A 21,333-nucleotide genomic window follows, 5' to 3' on the forward strand; every position below is an offset into this window, starting at 1 on the left:
GCTAGTATAGATGATTGATAAAGCCGGCGTGAGTTGATTTTATGAGATCTGTTGTGCGCAACATGTAGAGGGCCTGGATGATTCACGTATCCCGACTGGGCGAACTGGTTCAACCAAGAATGATGTCAGCTTCAGCGAAGACAGCCCAAGGGAAAGGGATTACTAAGTGTTGCCTAGTCGCCTTGTTAGGGGAGAATCAGCGACTAGTGGCACAGCCGTTGAACAGGTACATGTATTTATGGTTTGAAGCGTTTTGGGCCGGGCCCCAGTGTCGCATCTCCCGGTGCCAAATGTGACAAATGAAGTAGAGATAGAGTTGGTCTCTGCTACGCTATTATCTCCGACAAAATGTTTGCTGCGTTTCATGAAATGCTCCTCCGTGGTAGGACAGACAAGTTGCATTGTACCGAGTATTGCAAGCGTATTGCAAGTGCAACCACTCCTGCGCCGACAGCCACCACATCTGCAGGTGCTGGATAGTACTGGAAGGAAACCAGGCGAATATATCATAATGCTGTTTCATTGGTCAATGTTGAAGATGGAAACTCGCTCCCAAGATCGTTAGCGCTAGGAAAACTTGGAGAGGATGCGACACGCTTCGGGGCAATGCATGCAAGACGAATGGCCAAAATCCAAGAAACAATTATAATTGAATGCAGAGTCCATCTTGTCCAATTACATGTTGATTGCTTTCTATGGAATTTGTATCGGTTCAGAAAAGGCTTTGTAGTTCTCAACTGCTCTGTTTCTCGGCCAGTGGGCTGCGGCCGACGGGTTAAAAGTCTCAGGCTATGTGATATGTGATATGTGATGTCAGCAATCCTACAGCCATACTCGCCAAGTAGAGTAGCCACGGATTTAAACGTCCTGGAGGATTTACTTTTAGGGTTAATCGCCCAATCTACCTACTTTGACTGCCCATGTAACAACAAGACCCATACATAGACAACGCTCTCTCTCTCGGAATTACGACATTGCCGCTAGCCTGAAACTCCTTCCAGCGCTAGAGCTTCGTTTAGCTAGTCACGATTCTAGCGTAGCGTTTATGCAAGCCGTTTGCTCAATCAGGCAATTCCACAGCTTGGGCTTGATCCACTGGTAACTGATCCCTCGCGCCACAAATGCCATCACTGTACTTTATATGTCAGCGCCTTGATACTTGAATGTGAATGCCCTTTTAACTGAAGAATACGATCTAGAAGGATCCTGACAAATGTGATGGATATACGGATGGAATCATTTTAGTTAATCTCCAAGGCTGATTAATTTGAAGAAGCTAGATTCGCTCTGATGGCATTTCAAATCATACTTTCGCGATGAAAGATACATAGGGGTGTGTAAATGGAAAATTGATAAATACTCGGACATGCACCTGCCATAAAGAGAAGAAAAATCGCTCATCACACACTTCATCTACAACACCCTTCAAACAATAAACCGCAAACCACCTTCAATTTTTCTAACCGTTTATATAAAATGGCTGCCAGCAATCTTCTTGTCCTCACAGGAGGCACCGGTTTCCTGGGATTCAAGGTCTTGACCATTGCCCTTGCCGCCGGATACAATGTCCGACTGGTGGTCCGGTCCGCCGCCAAGGCCAATACCGTTCTCAACTCGCCGTCTATCAAGGCCTTGAACCTCAGCCAAGAGAAACTCTCGTTTGTCGTTGTTGAGAATATGGAACTTCCTGGAGCCTTTGACGAGGCAGTCAAGGGAGCGACATATGTCATCCACTGTGCTTCTCCAATCCCCAGCTTTGGCGGCGCAGCCCCTACCCCCGAACAGTATGACGAATTTTTTGTTCGGGCTGCTGTCCGATCGACCGTTGAGCTCCTCGAAAGTAGTCACAAGGCCGGCACCGTTAAGCGTATCGTCATGACCAGCTCCATGGTTGCCATCACTCCGTTCCATTACTACCTCGGCCAAGGAGACGACAGAACTTTCGACGCCGAGTTCCGCATTCCTGTCGACAAAGGCCCTTATGGTTTCGAGTTTCAAGCCTACAGCGCCAGTAAGGCTGCTGCCTTGAACGAATCCGAGGCTTGGGTTCGGCAGATCAAGCCAGGCTTCGACTTGATTAGCATCCTGCCTGGATGGATCTTTGGCGCCGATGAACTAGCCACCAGGGTCCAAGACTTTGAGACTAGCTCCACTAACTCGGTTCTTCTGGGTTTGCTCCGGGGTAGTGAGACAGATGTTCCGTCAAACAGCAACTCGGTTCTGGTTGATGACGCTGCCCGTCTTCACGTATTGGCTCTCGATCCCAAGATTCCCGGCAATCAGGCATTCGTGGCTGCAGCAGATGGTGTCAATGGTATGGCGTGGGAAGACAGCATCAAAGTTCTCAAAGAGCACTTTCCGGAGGCAATCGCAAAGGGACTTGTCAAGACAACTGGGAAGCAGCCAACCCTTACTATTCCCGTTGATGCTAAGAAGACCGAGGAGACTTTTGGTATCAAGCTCGCTGGGTTTGATGAGCAGGTTAAGAGCTTGGTGAACCAGTGGATCCAGGTTTCAACGGCGGCCTAGATTTTGTAGTTTAACTAAAGACACAATTTAATTCATCATCTTATAGTTTACTCGGATTTGAACATTTATACCTCGCGATAATATTTTCTTGTTCTGTCTAGAGCTCATTTTGTGACTTGCAAGATTTCTGAATGTAGATATGAAAAGGATATTAAATATATATCAGCGGTATGGCCATCACCTAGTCAGCTCTTCCAGATAGTGATGTGTAGAGTACACGATATACATTGCTCGATGGGATCCACAAATGACTGAGCAGATAGCTAAAAGTACAAAGTGTCATAGAGCAATCCCGTCTAATTAGCTATGCAAATATCTAGCAGAGTGTCTATTTCTATCTCTTAGTTCGGCTTATTGCTCCTGCAGATTGCATGGCAAAGTATCCAACCTCTGCCATTCTCGCTAAAATGCCATCTCCTTAGGTAATTCCCTAGCAGCTGGCAATCTTCCAGAGACCAGGTGCTATTTCCATCAAAGCACTAACAACATCCCCACTCTCGCTCTAGAAAGATCTGATGTAACACAACATTGTCTCTTTCAGTATATAAAGGCTTCCTTTCCATGTAAAACTATGGGCTTCTTCACAGGCAAAGGATCGCTCCAATTGGAGAGAGGATGCACGCCAATCACTTATGATTATCAGAGAATTCTTATTCGTAATACTAAGCATCAAGGCAATAGTAAATGCTGAAGCAAGCATAAGCAGGAGTTGACCTCCAAAGCTGCCTGTTATTGTCCCTGAAGCAAGCAAACTGTCGCTGCTGGTTGTTGCCACTCCCTGCGTACTGGCCGAAGCTGAAGCTTCCACCTTGAATGTGGGTCGTAAAAGTGTTTCCAGTTGCGAAGCTTGCGGTGTAAGAGTGGCCCTCCCAAGTAACCAGACTTGCTGGGTTGGTAGCAAAGGCTATATTCTGAGAAAACGGTGCCGTGTTTGACTGCGAGTCATCTGCGTAGTAGGCGACGACGCTGGTAAACGCCGAGTTAACATCAGGGCCACAGTTGGCAAGATGCACGCCCCTGTAGATAAATCGCCCTATTAGCCACACATTCAGATCATTTCGTAGTAGCTGAAACATACTCGCCAGCCATAGCGCTGGGAATAAGGAGGGCGGTTGCCGCTAGTAGAACAGCGATGGGCTGGAACATTGTGGAGGATTTATGTAAAAGAACAAGATGGAGTTGCTACTTCATGAAGCTATAACAGTGGTGCTTGGATAGTCTTTATATGTGTTGCTGCGCTCTCGTGTACATTTGTAACTGTCGGTATATTTAGAACCCCATGAACTACAGCTGAAAGAGTGAGGCGATGGAGTCTCGTGAGCGGGTGCTGCTAGTACTCTTTCCGTGCATAAGCTTCATGGACTCTTTGTACACCGCATCAAACAAAACAAAGTCAGCACAGAGAACTTGGACTATAGGATAGAGACGGTCCAAGAGACGGGAGGCTAAAATAGCGGCAGGCAAGTCCACCAATTGCATATGAAGCCAAGACAGGCGAAAATATGACACGCAAATCCACCAATTACGAATGATGGGGTTATGCTTTTTCTTTGAGCCTCTTGCGGGCGCGCGAAAAAAAAATAGTAATCCAGTTGAGAGCAGAACTTTCACATGTTTAGGATAGCTGCCAAAGACTCCAAACCATGAGAGTTCCGTAAGTCATTTCTACTATGCTAATGCTGCTCATAATAAAGAGGTTTGCCCTTTAGCGGGTAACATGTAGTATTGATAACTAGCCGTTTTATTTTTCGCACAAGCCGCGAGCGTCATATTCCTATGAAGCGAGAAATTCAGTCTGCCCCTCTATTTGTTAACCATTTGGCGTAAAGAGGGCCATGACACAGCCTCCTGCACATAAGCAATAATACAATTTTAGAGCTTTAAATAAACTCTTCCCACCATAGCTGCAGCCTCATCTTTAAGCTAGGCTCTTGTCCGACGCTTATTGATTACATGTACTGATTAATGAGCGCTTTAGTGGGACGTTTGTCTTCCTTGTGGAATAGTATTGCCCCTAATTTCCTTAACGCCGGTATGTCCTTGTTAACGGCAATTCAGTCTATTTTGGCACATCGTGATTGCCTGCTACATCTTAATGCTTATGCTTTGTTGCCTCCAATTGTATAGTTGGTCATTGCCTATCTGTTGTCGCTCCGGACTAAGTGCAATGGTCTTCCCAAGTCCTGGTTGCCAAACCTGCCGAAAGCGTAGAGTCAAGGTATTTGATGAGCTAAAGTCATTTCCGCCATTGTAAAACCAGTTATTGATAACTCACGGCACAAATGATAGTGCGACTGTACGAGACCTCTGTGCCGAAAATGTTTGACCGGCAATCGGAAATGCACCTGGGACTCGGACGAACAGACCGGCTTGCACTTTAGAAGTGAAAACGCGTTTGCCATGGGTCGTCGTCGACGTCCACCCAAGACAAACAGCAGCCCAACAATAAACTCAAACGCAGGTTTCACACCAGTTATAAACAACAACACAATTCAGCCAGCGCTGTCACTGCCACTGGAGATGCACGCACTCTACTATTATGCAGACAGCGTTTCTATGGAAAGACACAACTTAGGAGATGCTTGCTACGAATATAGTTCACACGTGCTGCATTACTGGGACTTGGCTAGGCCGGGCTCTTGTCTTCGTCTCGCGCTGACGGCTTATTCGCACGCCGTAATCGGGCGGAACCGGGGCGTGAGACAAGCTCTTGGCCTTGCCCAAAGAGTATATGCAAAGGCAGTGGAGGAGATCCAGAAGGCGATGAGCACAATATCGAGCGATACGATCTATCAGGTGATACTGGCCATGATGCTAATGGGCAGTTATGAGAATGTCATGTACTTTTCGAGAGAATCTACCCTACCTCCTGATGCTGTTGGCTCCCGTTTCTGGAAGAAAATCTGTCATGAGAAAGGCGCGGGCGGCCTTCTTATTGTGCGTCGCGAGAGGGGCTTTGCAATGAATGCAGAGCTGGAGAAGGCGGTTCGACAAAAATGTGTAAGTGAGCTGCCATTAACCTCATAATTGCAGGCCAAGTGCTGTATGCTGACTTGCGGTTTGTAAAGCTCCGTGTCATCATCCTTCGTGGAGCAGCTTCGGCAGCTTGGTTTGAAGATGGCCGGAGCTGGGGCGAAGAAGGACATGAGTTGGAACTGGACTCGCTCATGATTCGTGTCTTGATTTTGAGGAACAAGTCGGTATCTTTCCTGGGAGATATGGATGCATCAGATCTAGGGACCATTGATGAAGCGAAGTCAATTGCTATGGAGTCATATACCCTCGATTACGATCTCGCTTTGTGGGCTCTCAGACTTTCACAAGACTGGGAGTTTCACGTTAGCTGGAGGCCTTCACAGCCAAGCTCGAATGGGACTGACGCTCGTGTGGATATCCCCTCGCATAGTTACCCTTCAGTCGGCCACGCGTCAACATGGAATCGATACCGTGCTCTTCGGTTAATCACAAATAGTATACAGAAACGAGCCCTCTGTGCGCTCCGATCACTTTCTAATGATGCCTTCCTCGTTACGGATATACAGAGGTGCCAGGATAACATTGACAAGCTCGCTGTGGACCTTTGCCGTGGCGCAGAGTTTTCGATCACTCGCCAAAACACTGCTAGAGGCTCTGAGGCTTCCACACTACTTAATGTGATTCATCCAAGTGTGGCTGCATTACTAGCATGGCCATTGACTGTGGCCGTGAGTGTTGATGCCGTCCGGCTTTCAGAGAAGACTTGGCTGAAGGGTGTCTTGAAAGCCGTTGCTCGCTCTCTGGGACACACACAGCTTGAATCCGTCAGTGATGAAGGGGAATACGATATTTGACCTCACTGTCGCTTCAAGAAGGCAATGCTGGAGAATTAAAGGTTTGACCGATCACCTGTTGTGCTTGCTGTGATTGTGATGGGATCAGTACCCACAGATCAATCTGCAAGTGTGAAAATTGGCATTACGACTAGATTTGTCTATGACATACAATTACATCTCGGAAGATAAACTCGATATAACGTACTCTAAATTTTTAGCATCATCATCTACTGTATACTCGATAAATAATTATATTGACAATACTCATCTAGTAGATTGTTGATCCTGATCTCCTAAGCGTTGATTATCCGAAGCGTCATCACGATCTGTAATTGTGCTCTGAGTTGCAGAGACGACGGGATTATCGGGCTTAAGCTGAAGCTTCGTACCGTTGTCTTGTCTTTGTGCGCCCAAACGTCTCTATGAAGAAAATCAGAAGCGATGGATTGATATTATTCTTTCACAGGCCTGAAGTACCATGGTTCAATGTTCGGATTCAGCTTGCAGGGTATCTTCACGGACTTGGAGGGCATTAGTGCCATCTACTCGACTCTCTGCAAAACTCACTATATATCCCTTGTATCGAAGCTACACCCTTTTTGGATAAACGCGCGAGGTATCCATAAATTCTCAGTTTGTCAGCCCGACGATCTAAAGGCTCAATTGAGTAAAAGAAGTCTTCCAATGGCAAAATGAAGAAGGATTGGAAGCGAGGATGGACTTTGGCCATCTAACTCCATTCACGAATACGTGTGATACATGTCAAATGTCAAAAATATAGTGACGGACTTAACGGACGTTAAAATCTCAAGAGTTTAGAGGGTGTTTGGCTGTATCGTGTAAAAGAGTAGACCAAGTAGTTGTTGCTATGGCTTCTACATAAATAACAACCATATTCCACTACATTTGAGATTTCTTTTTCGAGTCAATTTCTCATCAGAAAGACATCAGCCGACTAAACTCAGTAAGATCGTTCCTACACCGCAGACTCAATGACTCTTTCACTACCTCCAGCGCTCCAGAAGAGCCTCGATGAAAGTCGAGTCGAATATGTGAGGCTCGGCACATCTGGTCTTCAAGTCTCTGTACCAATCCTTGGAGCCATGTCCTTTGGCTCCTCTCGGTGGATGCCGTGGGTGCTCGATGAAGATGCCTCAATTGAGATGCTCAAGGCTGCTTATGATCGAGGTTTAAACACATGGGACACTGCAGACATGTACTCGAATGGCATCAGCGAGGAAATTATCGGGAAAGCTCTCAAGAAGCACAATATTCCACGCGAGAAGGTTGTCATCATGACCAAGTGCTTCATCGCCGTGGCTGATCAACCAGACATTTTTGCTGCTCCGTGGCAGCGAGAGATGTCGCAGATGAAGGATTATGTCAATCGAGCAGGCATGTCATCGCTCATTATATGTGCCTAATAATTGGGTGATCTAGAGATATGAAGCTAATATTATTTTTTAATAGGTCTCTCCCGAGCCGCCATATTCAAGGCCGTCGATGCGTCGCTTCAGCGTCTCGGAACCAATTACATCGATCTCTTCATGGTGCACCGCTTCGACCCCTCTACGCCGATCGAAGAGACAATGCGAGCTCTAAACGACCTGGTTGCGTCTGGCAAAATAAGATACATTGGAGCCTCCTCGATGTGGGCAACGCAATTTGCGCGCATGCAATCCGTGGCTGAGAAGAACGGTTGGACCAAGTTTATCAGCATGCAAAACTACTACAACTTGTGTTACCGCGAGGAAGAGCGGGAGATGATCCGGTATTGTAATGAAACCGGCGTAGGCATTATACCCTGGTCGCCCAACTTTGGCGGTAAATTGGCGAAGCCACTCGGAGACGCAACGTCGACGAGAGCGCAGATGCCTTCGCCAACAGGCAACCTTACCAAGGAAGACGAAGAGATCATCCGCCGGGTTGAGAAATTGGCCACTCGGAAAGATTGGAAGATGAGCCACGTTTCTCTCTCCTGGCTTCGAAGCAAGGGTGCGGTACCTATTGTTGGTTTAAACTCGTTGCTTAGACTTGAGGAAGCTTGTGAGCTGCGCGGGAAGGAGTTGACAGCCGACGAGATTAGTTTCTTGGAAGAGCCGTATGTTCCCAAGAACATTGTTGGTCATGTCTAATGGCTTAAAGGAACAATCTGTATCAAGAGTTGGGCGCATGAGCCATCTCTGGACTGTTGCTGGTGGAGTTGGCGCTCCGGTTAGAGTTGGATGTGGAGGAGGAGATTTTAGTAACGAGATGTGAAGATGTCTTGGATCAAATTTGACTACAAAGAGGTAGTTGAACATGAATAAAAGCCGCCTAGTCCATGTCTCCGCAAGTAAAACAGCACTGTCCCATTTGCGAGTCATGATATAAGCAAACTCAACACCAAAACCTAACACATACGACCAATGGGATTAAAGTCGTGCGCAGTCAGCACGACCCGAGACAACCTCACCAGCACATGTCGTTTCCTGCTCAGCAACTCCTCATCACTTATTGAGATCTCCCCAACCCGTCTGGTCATCTACCGCCCAAGAATGAACAATACTGTGCTCGGCACTAAGCTCATGTAGTTATAGATAGCTTAGGGCGATATAGTCCTATTCCTGATGATTTGGGTAACTGTATAGACAATACAACTAGCTCGACGTCTAGCATTGTCGATGCTTCGATCCCGTTCACAAAAGGTCAGCCGCTGATGCGGCACGCGTAGGTGCCCAGTCATCAGATGTGCAAAATGCATCGAGATAAGCCAAGGAAGAGAGGCTGGACTCGTCCACCACATTCTCCACACCCTCGCCGTCCCAGTCAAAGCCGTAACGAAAAAACAAACCAGCCATTCTCGCAACCCGGATTAGCTGCAAATCACCATCCGAAGTACTGTTAGCCTCTGCTAAAAAGGTCTGCCAAAATATACCCTCGAGTTCGTGGCGGTTATCATAGTAATGCCACCCCTCAGAATCCATGTAACCAAGAAGATTCTCAAAGGCCCACAGCGAGAAGCCAAAAGAAAGGATCCTTGCCTCGGCCCAGTCGACAATCCCTGTAATGCAACCGGTTTCAGGATTTATAAGCATGTTCATTTCATTAAGGTCTTGGTGACTAAGAATAAAAGGGAGTCTCTCTGAGAAAAGCAACGGTAGCTCTTTGCGGACTGCATCTAGGTTTGTCGCAAACCGAGACGGTAGTGATAGGGAAAGACGATCAAGTTTAGAGCGGAATTCGATAAGTAAGGCAGCAGCCTTATCTGGACACAACTGTTGGCCGTTGTTCCATGACTGAGCAAAAAATCTATATGCTGTTAGGCGAAAACTTAAAATAAAGCAAGAAAGTTGTAGTCATACTTTGCGAGGTCTTTGGTAGTGTTGCATTGTCGGAACCTGGCCGCTGGAGGCTGAATAGCAGAGCCGTCGCGTGCCATAATGTAAGTAGTCCCAGGAAGCTTGTCCATCTCGTAGATGTGGAGAGGTCGTGATTGACCGATTGTTCCGTGGTACTTGCAACCAGTCACAAACTGCGGATGGACTATCTTGGCAAGGTCCAAAAGGACAGTGTCTAATTTGGAATCATGGACTCGAAATTGGAAGAGCTTGGATCCGTCTGTCCCAGCCGTCAACGTGTAACTAAACATTCCCTGAATCTCGACGGGAATCACCGGCCCGCCGACACAGGACAGCACAAAATCATCACATTGCTGCCTTATCACAGACGTGTTTTCTATGAAGAAATCGTTGATTGCGCCACTCAGGGTGTAGGGGACTGCCATTGAATTGATGAACAAAGAGCAGTGGAGAGAAGTGGGGAGTAAACTAATAGTGAATAGGTTAGTGTCCTGTGTTGTGGGAATTTCTAACTTACAATAGGGTTAGTCCAGAACTGGGCACGTGAGCTGCGTGTGATATCTGTTGTTGTTACTCGAGGTTAGGTCCTGCTCAGGAGTTTTTGATGACTTACCAATGCCTCGAAATTTGTTAAATTATGTCTCTACTTTGTTTTTATAATTGATGACTCAGTTTTCCAAGCCGTATTTTATCTTATATTATAACCCAACTTATTTAGTTTTTAATTATCGATCTTGAACTTGATGGACCTTTTGCTCTTAGTGTATAAAAACATAAGGACTTAATTTTGAACACTCTATATACTACGTAAACAAATCTGCTCCCTTGTCTACCTATATACACATCCGCGAAAGCTCACTTAATCTTTTTTTTAAAAAAAGGAAAACTTATAACTTTCTACAACTACAGATCGCCATTTTATTTTTCTTTTGGTCCATAACAGAGCAGGTCTTATGGCCGCCACGGTCGCGGTATTTTCGAAAACCTTTGTGACGGGGCGCTTCTGAGAACATGAGGCTGTATGGTCTGGGCCCGAGAAGACGGCCGAGAATTAGGCTGAGAAGGTCCAAAATCCAATTCTGAAGGTTCCCTGTTGCTTGCGATCGTGTGAAGTTGTCTGCCTTGGCTGGGAGTAGTGCTGCGTCGTCTATCAGGAGGGGGCACAAGGCTCGGCTCTGGGTTACAGCAAGTTCTCTTATATCCCAAGTTCCGGTTGCTATCCTTTGTGGCCAGTTGGCGTACTGGTGGTGCGCTCCTGGTTTTGACGGGAGGAGGCCGCTGGCTTGGCATAGGAGTAGCGCTTCGTGGCACTTTGTGAGCACTGATCGGGGTTGGTTCAGAGAGTTGAGCCCGCCTATGCCCCAAGCCAGCATCATTGTTCCTCGCGCCTGGGCCATATGTTGATGTATTCTTAACCATGGGTGCAGGCTGTCGATCTTGGCTGCGAGGGGGAATAGGCTGCCTCTCATCGGGAGAGATCGCGCTTGGTTCCGCATAGTAGGATCCGTATTTGTACCCAAAGAAGCGATCATCTTCGGTGCCTTGGTCATATGCCGGTGGATTCATACTGTAGGTTGCCACTGGCTCGCTAACCCTTCTCATATTATGATCTTGGGTAATATTTGCTCGAAATGTCGGCGATTGCGGAGGCGACCATGGGTAGTTATTTGCCCCATTGCCGGAAGCATCATATCCGTTGTTTGGGTATTTCATAGATATATGCAGACCAGAGGGCGCCGGCGCATTGTGGAAAGATTCATTATGGCCATAGTTGTAAGGCTGCTCAGGAATCGCAGCCCTGTACTCATTTTGATAAGGCGATGGCGATCGGGGAGGATACGGAGTAGGCATCTGCAAACCTTGGGGTGCTTGGTAAGTGGCACCATCATTTCCATAGTTTTGGCTTCGCTCGTTGTTGACTCTATAATCTGGCTGGAAAGGTGAGGGAGTGCGAGGCGGATATGGCGCAGTGTTGAAGTTCCACCCAACATTGCCGTAGGGATGACTCTGGCCAGAGGCATAGCCCTTGTACTCTTCTTGCAATGGCGCAGAGTCTTTAGACGGCGTATCGCCCCAGCTTTTGCTCCGCTCAGGTGGTGATGCCGGTGCATAGTTACTCGTTCCAGCTTCAACGCTGCGACTGGTGTCTTGGCGATTGTTGTTCCCGCCAGTGGTATAGCCTTGTGTCGCATTTCCTGTTTCTTGAGGAGGCATCATTTCACTGAGGCCCATGCAGATACGTCTCACTGCATCTTCGACATTTCCTTGTTTGAGCATCGTTGCCAGAGATGCTGGTGCTTCCCGTAGCCACGTTTCAACTGACTGAGGTTGGGAACCGTTATCAGATTTTGTTTGTGCTGACATAGCAGTAGTAGTTGCCTGTGTCGACGCGTCGGTAGGAATCATCTGTGATGGCATCTCGGAAGGGCTGGCGTCTCTCGACTTTCCATGAGGGCTTGCGTCTCTTGATTTGCCTCTTTCACGCGACGTCGTCTCTGGGAGCGGCACATCGGTTTGGCCCTTGATGTCTTTTTGTGAAGCCATTGCTGCTATAAGTGTTAATGAGAGATCTAGTGAATAGCACACTCTAAAAGTCATTGCATACCTGATGGATTAGGGACGTCCTTCTTTTCGCCTAGCCAGTATGATGATGACAGATATCGCTTTGCACCCTCCACGAGACCAGGAGATATCGTCACTGATTCAATTATTAGTCAGACAATGCTTCATACCTGATCAGATCTGAACTTACGTTGCACTCGCTGAAGCTTATCAACCTCGCTGGAGGGCAGCACCTTGAGTAATGCCTTTGCACAAGCCGCGGCTGTTGCTGCTGCGTAACCCTGCCACTGGTCGTTTTTATGCGAATCTGCGTAATCGCAAATGCCTCGGATGACAATGCAAGGAAAGTCATTCATCAGGCCTGCAGCTTCCATTTCAATGCAGAGAATGTTGTTGTTGAATTGCTTGTAGAGCTTGTCGCGAAGAATAGCGTCCTTGATTACCTTGCTGCCGGATGCAATCAAGCCGCAGTGGATCATCATATCGTCTTCTCTGGGACCTCTTTGGACCACCCTGTTCTTATCACAAAGGTGACAATCGTCTCCCTCTTTGTGGTTATAACTTGACTCGTACAAGACATCCTGGAGAGAGTCCGACTTGAGGAAGCTTCTTGGGATGTTCGGTATGTTCTCTAGGCTCTTTAGATAGCTGAGCATGTTGGTCCGTGTTGTGATTTGATCGGCTTCAAACTTTGTTAATGCTGTGAGCAAGGCCGTTGGTGGAGGAGCCAGGGACCCTGTCCGTTCAAACTGGCCATTGGCCTCGGCCTTTCCCATATCCCACTGGACAACGCCTGGCTCTGTTCCGCTGGGGCAACTAATGACAACATCTCCAAGCCGAGTCTTTTGCGGAATACCTCCACCGATTCCTACCATGAGGCCAACTCGAATGTTGGGGAAAGTTGAGACCATTCGCGTTGCCGCTGTTGCTGCGCTGTGAATGCCAACTCTGCCTTTGGGCAGGCCAGCAATGACAACTTTGTGCTTGCCGATGCTTCCGAGCGTGTATGCATTATGGTCGCCGGATGGGTTGGGAAGATCTTCATGTCTCTCCTCAAGCATGAATATCGCGGCCGATTGCTCCTTTGGCAACGCGCAGACCCATCCAATGGTGTAGTCCTCATGGGTATATGGCAGATGCAAATCGTCCATGGCTGCTGATGTCTGTGCTCAGTGATAACAACGCTTGTTGGAAGAAAGTCTTGAGCTCACAGGACACAACCAAACTTCATACAGATTGTGGCTGGCTTTATAAGTGGTAGAGAGCGGATCATGCATGCAAGTGCAAGATATATTGCCTATAAAGTGAGTGACGCAGACATCGCGATGACGATAAAAGGAGCTGCACTGCACAAAGTCACACGCTCATTATTTGCTAGATCCAAGCTGAAATGCCGACTAATGCCAGTAAGCACATATTGGGCACGATGCAGACGCAAGGCCCATATCGAGATACCGAACAACCATCACGTTCACAGCATCATGCGCCAAATTGCACAGAGGCTGAAATACGAATTGTTCCGCTCCCATTATGCCACATGCCAATATTATGCTTGGCTACCCAACTCATTCCGAAGAGGGTCTTGTCTTAATACGTGGACCAAGAGGAATAAAATTTGTGGTTTACGAGCCTCATTGTCTCATCAATTGTGGGGTGGTGCCCGATATCATGTTCAAGATATGCGGAGATGTGACGGCATCATACATGAGGCTCGACAAGTAACAAATTTGCCCATTGAATGCAGGGCGTCGGTGATGCGTTGGACATGTCCCACATTTTCCAAAACTGTCACGCGCCAGAAGACGGCAATTGAGTTCGTGGCTGCCATTGCTGACAGCAATCTAGATCCCCATAACGGGCTTCCATGCATGTTGACACTTCACCAGAGGTTTGTAGTCAAATGGGACTCATGACGGCACTTTTGTAACTTTTTTAAGACCTGCAAAGCCAATGTATATATTGCAGCAGGCTAGAACACTTTTCATCTTTTCGTTTTAGAGAAAAATTTGTTATGACTTGGCAGAGTTCCCTAATTGGGAAGATGACCATATCGGTCCAGCCGTTTTCAGCTTAAGCTGGAAATAATCCAAACCAAAGATTAGAATTCATTTCTAGTTTCTAAGATTTTTTGTTTAATGGGTCAATCGCAATGGTTGCCAAAAAAAAGGGGAATTCTTAAACAATCGGCACACTGTTCTTAACTGCACACACTACGGTACTACTACATGTAAAGTTATCCAGCACTTTCAATAGTTATAGCATTAATAGGCTGCCGCTATTACTGCTATTACTGCTATTACTGCTATTACTGCTATTACTGCTATTACTGCTATTACTGCTATTACTGCTATTACTGCTATTACTGCTATTACTGCTATTACTGCTATTACTGCTATTACTGCTATTACTGCTATTACTGCTATTACTGCTATTACTGCTATTACTGCTATTACAGACCTGGTCTTCGCGACATTGAATCTCTGGTGTGCTTACTAACGAGTGCAAGAAGTAAATTACAAGGCACACTGCGAGGCATATGCTTCTCTATTGTACATAGGCGCATGTATAGACTACATGTAGGGGCTCATTGGTACATACATGAGACACAGCCTTGCTGCGGGGTTCAGCGATGCCCAAAACCTTGACTGAACTTTTTGTTGGGCTTATTGGGCATGCCGATATTATGTACCATCAGGCTCGAATTGATGCTCTCATCATATTCTACATCTATCAAACTCGGAATCGCCACACAGTCATACCCACCCGATTCATCGAAGCATATTACACCGTGATCTCTGGGCTACATCAATACGCGATATCCTTTTATGGCTACCCCGCCCGTCAGCCGCGACGAATTTGAGGTGGCTCTGGTATGTTCACTGCCACTTGAATACGATGCTGTCTCGCTACTTTTTGACCAATTTTGGGACGAAAACGGCGATCGATATGGCAGGGCCATCGGAGACCCAAACACTTACACCACCGGACGCTTTGGAAACTTCGATGTCGTCCTCGTCCTGTTACCAAATACGGGGCAAGTTAGTGCGGCTAGTGCTACGGCAAGCCTCCGATCGAGCTATCCAGGGCTAAGGCTCGTAATCTTGACGGGGATCTGCGGGGCCGTGCCTAGCTCTGCCGCCGGTGATGAGATCCTTCTTGGTGATGTGATCATCAGCAAGACCGTGGTGCAATACGATTACGGCACGCAATACCCCGATAACTTTGTGGCAAAGGATACGACAGAAGATAGCTTGGGAAGGCCGGACAAGAATATCCGCAGTCTGGTTGCGGTTCTCGAAACAGCCCGCGAACGAGAGCGAATCGAGGAACGGGCTGCCGTTCTCCTCGAACAAATGCAAGATCTTGTCGCCAAAAAGCCTCGCCGTCGCAACGCAGATACCTACCAGTATCCCGGAGCCGCCAGTGATAAGCTATTCGAGTCAGAGTATCGCCATAAACACCGCAATTCGCCACAATGCCTCTGCGAACAGTCTCACAAATACTGGCATCCTGTATGCGAAAAATCTCGAGATCTAGCTTGCGATATACTCGGGTGCGATGACAAACATGTTATAAGGCGACAGCGTCTAGGAATAACCCTCCAGAAAGGCGGCAGTAAAGGAAATCGAATTCCATCCGTCTTCATCGGTCGTTTTGGCTCAAGTGACAAAATACTCAGCTCTGGCGAGCATCGCGATCGGATTGCCAAGCATTATGGTATCCTGGCCTTCGATACGGAGGGTGCTGGAGTCTGGGACGAGCTTCCGTGCATTATTGTCAAAGTGGCCTGCAACTACGCAGACAGCCACACGGACAATCGTTGGCAGAACTTTGCGGCTGCGACTGCTGCATCTGTCTCCAAGAGTCTTGTGGAAAGGTATACAAAAACAGACAGATCGACCATTATTCTGATCAAGGAGCAATTTGAAAAGATGATGGAAAATAAAGAAAACAGCGACTGTCTTAAGGATCTACACCAGACAGATCCCCGCGACGATAAGACGCACATACAGCGCACCAAAGGCGACTTGTTCAAGGACTCATACCGCTGGGTCCTTAGTCACAACGATTTCAAGCAATGGCGCGACAATCCTCAATACAGGCTGCTTTGGATCAAAGGAGATCCCGGAAAAGGAAAGACAATGCTTCTATGCGGTATCATCGACGAGATTGAGAAGTCAACCACTATGCATTGCCTATCCTATTTCTTTTGCCAGGCTACGGAGGTGCGACTAAGGACTGCAACAGCAGTGCTGCGAGGTCTTATATATATGATAATTACCCAACGGCCGTTACTAATCTCACACGTTCGAGAGAGATACGATAGTTCAGGAAAGAAGCTTTTCAATGATGCCAATGCTTGGGAGGCACTTTCTAAGCTTCTTATGGCTATCTTGAATGACCCAAGCTTAAAGGACGCAATCTTGATCGTTGACGCTCTCGACGAGTGTGTTGAAGGACTGCCACTTCTTCTTAAGTTTCTTTCCCAAGCTTCCAGTTCATCGCGAGCCAAATGGATTGTTTCAAGCCGTAATTGGCCTCTTATCGAAGAAAACCTTGATACGGCTATGCAGGGAGTTAGGCTATGCCTTGAGCTTAACGAGACTTCAGTTTCTGCCGCTGTAAAAGCCTACATCCAACATAAAGTACAAGAATTAACTGAGAAAAAAGCCTACAATACTACCACGCAACACGCTGTTGAGCGTCACTTAACGTCAAACGCTCATGGTACTTTTCTTTGGGTGGCTTTGGTTTGCCAAGAACTCGGAGATCCTAAGGTTAAAAAACGACATACTCTTGACAAATTAAAGACATCATATCCACCAGGGCTTGATCCTCTATACCAGCGGATGATGGAGAATATTCGCGACTCACTTGATGCGGAAATTTGTCGGCAGATCTTGGCTATCGTTTCAGTCGTGTACCGCCCAATCACGTTGGCAGAGCTAAGCATACTTGTAGACTCTCACGATGACTATGAAAACGACGAGCTACCGGATGTTATAGGATCTTGTGGCTCATTTTTAACTATTCGAGATGATGTGGTCTACTTTATACATCAGTCAGCAAAAGATTTCCTGCTTGATAAAGCATCCGACCAAATTCTGGCCGCTGGTATAGGCCACCAGCACCATATTATTTTCTCAAGGTCATTAAAAAATTTGACCAAGTCGCTGCAGCGTGATGTATACAAACTACGACTTCCAGGCTTTCCCATCGAACAGGTCTCTTTGCCTGATCCAGATCCATTGGCATCGATGACCTATTCTTGCATCTATTGGATCGACCACTTTAGCGACCCAGAATGCTTGAAGGCACTGAATCTTGAGAGCAGACACCGGAGCGAAAAGGCTATCCTCAAATTTTGTGAGCGGAAATACTTATATTGGCTGGAAGCTCTGAGTCTGTTACGTCGCATATCAAAGGGAATACTCGCAATTCAAAAACTAAAAGTAAGTTAAAATCTCTGTCATTGCATAGAGAACAATGACCTGATATACGAAAGGAGGATGTTCAAACACCGCAGCTTGCCGAATTACTCCAAGATGCACATAAATTTTTTCTTTCAAACAAGAGAGCGATAGAATCTGCTCCATTGCAAGCTTATGCAGCCGCACTTGTATTTAGTCCTTCGCAAAGCAGGGTGAGACGACTTTTTATAACCGAAGAGCCGGAATGGATCCTCACCAAACCGCATGTGGAGACGCACTGGCCTGCTTCGCTCAACACTCTTGAGGGCCATACCAATGAGATTACGCAGATTGCCTTTTCCCATGATTCATCACTCATAGCATCTAGCTCATGGGACAAGAGAATCCGTCTCTGGCGAACCAATACAGGCGACTGTATGCAAGTACTTGAAGGCCATAAACGCCCCATTACGTCGGTTGCCTTCTCGCACGACGCAGAACTCTTAGCATCCGGCTCATGGGATGGCACAGTCCGGCTCTGGCGTGTTAGCACAGGCGACTGCCTGAAAATACTTGAAGGCCATACCGAAAAAATACATTCAATTGCCTTCTCTTTTAATTCGGAATTTATAGCATCGGCTTCAATTGATGGCTCTATCCGACTGTGGGACACTGATTCAGGCAATCATATACACAAACTACAGCTTAATGGTAGTCCTCGTGCGATTATCTTCTCGCAGGACGCATCGCTGCTAGCATCAGCTTCCAGAGACGGGGTTATTCAACTCTGGCACATTAAGACGGGCAATTGTATACGAGAAATAAAAGTTGACCAACGTTCTATTGATTCAGCTGTATTCTCATATGACTTGTCACTCTTAGCATCAGTCTCACGACACGGATATTCAGTCAATCTCTGGTGCATTGATACAGGAAAGCGTGTGCGAAAGCTTAAACGTGCTACTGACTATATTCATATCATGGCTTTTTCTCAAAACTCAGATTTAATCGCATCAGCCTCAGATAATGGAATAATCCGGATCTGGCGCCTCGATACAGGAGACTGCATGAGAGAGCTCAAAATTAGTGGCCAAATTGATGGACTTTGTGGTGCCTTCTCAAGAGATTTGAGTCTTATAGCGGTACCACAGATGTGGCTTGCAATCCGTCTCTGGCCCACTGATGCAGACAACGATATACAAGAGCAAACCTCTGGAGCTGATGTCACATCGATTGCTTTCTCGCCCAATTCAGCGCTCGTGGCGTCGGCTTCAATGGAGAATGATGAGGGGACGATCTCGCTCTGGTGCACCGAAACAGGGAGACGGATACGGGATCTACGAGGCCATTCAAAGGGGATTATATCAATTGCTTTCTCACATGACTCGTCGCTTTTGGCATCAGCTTCTGCAGATCACACTGTCAGAATCTGGCACACCAACACGGGCGAGTGTGCGCAAAAGCTATACCACGGCAGGGGACTCGGAGAAGTTGCCTTCTCGCATGACTCTGTTCTTGTAGCATCAGCTTCCGGGCGTGAGATACGACTCTGGCGCACTGCCACAGGCAACCGCGTACAAACGCTGATCACAGGTAAATTGATTGGGTCAATTGCCTTCTCACAAGATTCAGAACTTATGGCAATAGGTTTGTGGGATGGTGACGTTTATATAAAGCACGTCGCAACGGGTGCCCATGTGCAGACATTAGAGGGCGTTGACATTGTTGCATCAGTCGCTTTCTCGCCTGACTCAGCACTGGTGGCAGCTGTCGCGGGGCGTGAGGTCCGGCTCTGGCGCATCGACACAGGTGAATGCCTGCAATGTATCGACGTTGGTGCTAGATTACAGGATCTATCAATTACAAGCGTTAATTCGCGAATCCTTACCAATATTGGCTCTATCATTTTTGATAGCACAGATATAGCCCATACGAAGATTCCAGCTCATTTTTCAGGCATTGGCGTGAGAGGCGACTACAGTTGGATTACGTGGAACGACAATAATGTACTCAGGCTGCCGGCGAAACTTGGCGCGTGTCATTCGGCCATATCAAGATCTACTGTCACCATCGGCTGTGAATCAGGACGGGTGATTATTATCCATTTTTCGACTGAAGAGCTATCAAAACTCTATGATTGCGTTGAAGACAGCTGTATAGCCTAATGCATTGCAATGCTACTACCGCAAGTCCGGTCACAGCGATGCAACTAAAAAGCCTGGTACATCAGACAGCTCTTCTTCATTGTTGATACTTTGTATAGACGCATTCGAGAGTCACTATAGATTCACTGTACATATCTAGTCCTACCAAGATCTGGCCCTATCAAGGAGCGCTGCTTTTTCTCATACCCTGTGGATTTCATATGGAAGCACGACTGTAAAGAGCCAAGGACGACAACAATCATAAAGTTCTATGTCTTCAATTAATGTACAAATGCCACCTAGGATAGCTTCACAGTAGCGAGGTCCTTGCATTCCATGATCTCATGTTGGAAAGGAAAGAACATACAACAAACCAAATTTAAATTAATCATTTGTCTCCCCTTTAGCAGGCCTCCACGAATCAAACGGAACAAGTAGAACCCAAAAGGAAAGGCTTTACTCCCAGTGTTTATTCCAAAGGAAACAATGATCTAATCTAGTACGTGGTGGAAGAGATAGTGTCGACACTAACGCAACTAAACCAGGGGAAACACTGTGGCGTCTTTTCTTTCCTTCAAGGCTTTTCTTCCGGCAGCTAACCACTGGAGCAGAACGAACGAGAAAATGATTCAAAGCGAAATGATCGATATCGTTGCTTTAGTTGCAAATAGTAGCAGTAGTAGCAGTAGTAGCAGTAGTAGCAGTAGTAGCAGTAGTAGCAGTAGTAGCAGTAGTAGCAGTAGTAGCAGTAGTAGCAGTAGTAGCAGTAGTAGCAGCAGCAGCAGTAGTAGTAGTAGTACTAGTAGTAGTTTGCAAATCTGCTATCTAGGTAGTGATCAAGAGATATGGCTTGATATAGTCTAGTCACAGGCGGGGAGTGCGTATCCTCCAGTCTGCCATCGTATGTCTATGTCCAGAGGAGACGTATAAAGACCCATCCGAGACACTCAGGAACCGCTTAAACAGTTTTCCTTTAAATCTAAAAAGAAGGAAAGCAAAGTCTACAGATCAATCACGACGCCCAAAAAAACACCACTCTCAAGAAGAAAGACCAAAGCAACAATAGCTTCTCCCATCATCTACAACCGCGGCGATCCCATCCAGACAGCCCATCCTGGCCCTTTTACTTGTTCGCAGACCCATCTGCTCGGACACTGCATGCGCGGAGAATAACCTGGAGAGCTTTAATGTCTCTCGCAAGTCATGCAAGGGTACGACATCTCCATTCTCAGCTCGGTCATGGAGTGCGACGGCGACTCAACCGTCTATCCATATATAAGCTGCACTTGCTTAGAGGATTTTACTAATTGCGATGATAATGGTGCTATAGATGGCGAAGACAGCCCTAGTGTTGATAGTGCGGGTGGCTATGCTGCAGCTACCACTGTGATTAGGAAGCTTAACGGGAGTGCATCTACTTAGACAGCTGGGAGCATTAATTGGGGCATTTAAACCGTTCTTATTCACCTTTATGTTAGAATATACCTGAATCGTCTCTGCCAGATCCATTCGAGCATCCCCAGTAGTATGGAGA

The 21,333-nt window shown here is 46.9% G+C and overlaps 7 protein-coding genes across 8 annotated transcripts; 4 read left to right on the forward strand and 3 right to left on the reverse strand.

The window, feature by feature from the left end:
- Nucleotides 1–1,217: 1,217 nt before the first annotated feature.
- Nucleotides 1,218–2,579, forward strand: TrAtP1_009746 (uncharacterized protein). The gene has a single exon (XM_014091187.2). It carries the CDS (start codon nt 1,477–1,479, stop codon nt 2,527–2,529), a length of 1,053 nt encoding a protein of 350 aa, XP_013946662.1. The 5' UTR covers nt 1,218–1,476; the 3' UTR covers nt 2,530–2,579.
- Nucleotides 2,580–3,191: 612 nt separating this feature from the next.
- On the reverse strand, nt 3,192–3,675 carry TrAtP1_009747 (uncharacterized protein; the record flags this gene model as incomplete). Its single annotated transcript, XM_014091186.1, has 2 exons — nt 3,192–3,546; nt 3,608–3,675. 2 exons carry the CDS (start codon nt 3,673–3,675, stop codon nt 3,192–3,194), a joined length of 423 nt encoding a protein of 140 aa, XP_013946661.1.
- Nucleotides 3,676–4,655: 980 nt separating this feature from the next.
- On the forward strand, nt 4,656–6,442 carry TrAtP1_009748 (uncharacterized protein). 2 transcript variants are annotated; one of them, XM_066114407.1, is made up of 3 exons: nt 4,656–4,747; nt 4,819–5,529; nt 5,598–6,442. In XM_066114407.1, exons 1-3 carry the CDS (start codon nt 4,697–4,699, stop codon nt 6,357–6,359), a joined length of 1,524 nt encoding a protein of 507 aa, XP_065970503.1. In that variant the 5' UTR covers nt 4,656–4,696; the 3' UTR covers nt 6,360–6,442. The 2 variants fall into 2 exon arrangements, with proteins under 2 accessions (XP_065970503.1, XP_013946660.2); XM_014091185.2 differs by having other exon boundaries at nt 4,656–5,529.
- An 891-nt stretch (nt 6,443–7,333) lies between these two features.
- TrAtP1_009749 (uncharacterized protein) lies at nt 7,334–8,476 on the forward strand (the record flags this gene model as incomplete). The annotated part of the gene is made up of 2 exons (XM_066114408.1): nt 7,334–7,757; nt 7,812–8,476. 2 exons carry the CDS (start codon nt 7,334–7,336, stop codon nt 8,474–8,476), a joined length of 1,089 nt encoding a protein of 362 aa, XP_065970504.1.
- Nucleotides 8,477–8,595: 119 nt separating this feature from the next.
- Nucleotides 8,596–10,124, reverse strand: TrAtP1_009750 (uncharacterized protein). The gene is made up of 2 exons (XM_066114409.1): nt 9,686–10,124; nt 8,596–9,632 (listed from the first exon to the last, which is right to left on the reverse strand). The coding sequence occupies exons 1-2, from the start codon at nt 10,105–10,107 to the stop codon at nt 9,020–9,022; spliced, it is 1,035 nt and encodes a 344-aa protein (XP_065970505.1). The 5' UTR covers nt 10,108–10,124; the 3' UTR covers nt 8,596–9,019.
- Nucleotides 10,125–10,546: 422 nt separating this feature from the next.
- TrAtP1_009751 (uncharacterized protein) lies at nt 10,547–12,545 on the reverse strand. Its single transcript, XM_066114410.1, has 3 exons — nt 12,435–12,545; nt 12,288–12,380; nt 10,547–12,228 (listed from the first exon to the last, which is right to left on the reverse strand). The coding sequence occupies exon 3, from the start codon at nt 12,224–12,226 to the stop codon at nt 10,634–10,636; it is 1,593 nt and encodes a 530-aa protein (XP_065970506.1). The 5' UTR covers nt 12,227–12,228; nt 12,288–12,380; nt 12,435–12,545; the 3' UTR covers nt 10,547–10,633.
- Nucleotides 12,546–15,069: 2,524 nt separating this feature from the next.
- TrAtP1_009752 (uncharacterized protein) lies at nt 15,070–20,056 on the forward strand (the record flags this gene model as incomplete). Its single annotated transcript, XM_066114411.1, has 2 exons — nt 15,070–17,697; nt 17,751–20,056. The coding sequence occupies 2 exons, from the start codon at nt 15,070–15,072 to the stop codon at nt 19,818–19,820; spliced, it is 4,698 nt and encodes a 1,565-aa protein (XP_065970507.1). The 3' UTR covers nt 19,821–20,056.
- Nucleotides 20,057–21,333: the final 1,277 nt, after the last annotated feature.

Source organism: Trichoderma atroviride, chromosome 5, assembly GCF_020647795.1.
Source record: "Trichoderma atroviride chromosome 5, complete sequence".
In the NCBI taxonomy this organism is placed as follows: Eukaryota; Fungi; Ascomycota; class Sordariomycetes; order Hypocreales; family Hypocreaceae; genus Trichoderma; species Trichoderma atroviride.

Bases quoted from the DNA above. Each gene is read 5' to 3' on its own strand.
- TrAtP1_009746 (XM_014091187.2), top strand. From the start codon at position 1,477: ATGGCTGCCAGCAATCTTCTTGTCCTCACAGGAGGCACCGGTTTCCTG.
- TrAtP1_009748 (XM_066114407.1), top strand. From the start codon at position 4,697: ATGGTCTTCCCAAGTCCTGGTTGCCAAACCTGCCGAAAGCGTAGAGTC. The intron at 4,748-4,818 runs GTATTTGATGAG...CACAAATGATAG, and splicing joins GCCGAAAGCGTAGAGTCAAG to TGCGACTGTACGAGACCTCT. The intron at 5,530-5,597 runs GTAAGTGAGCTG...CGGTTTGTAAAG, and splicing joins AGGCGGTTCGACAAAAATGT to CTCCGTGTCATCATCCTTCG.
- TrAtP1_009750 (XM_066114409.1), bottom strand. From the start codon at position 10,107: ATGGCAGTCCCCTACACCCTGAGTGGCGCAATCAACGATTTCTTCATA. The intron at 9,633-9,685 runs GTATGACTACAA...AACAGCATATAG, and splicing joins ACTACCAAAGACCTCGCAAA to ATTTTTTGCTCAGTCATGGA.
- TrAtP1_009751 (XM_066114410.1), bottom strand. From the start codon at position 12,226: ATGGCTTCACAAAAAGACATCAAGGGCCAAACCGATGTGCCGCTCCCA.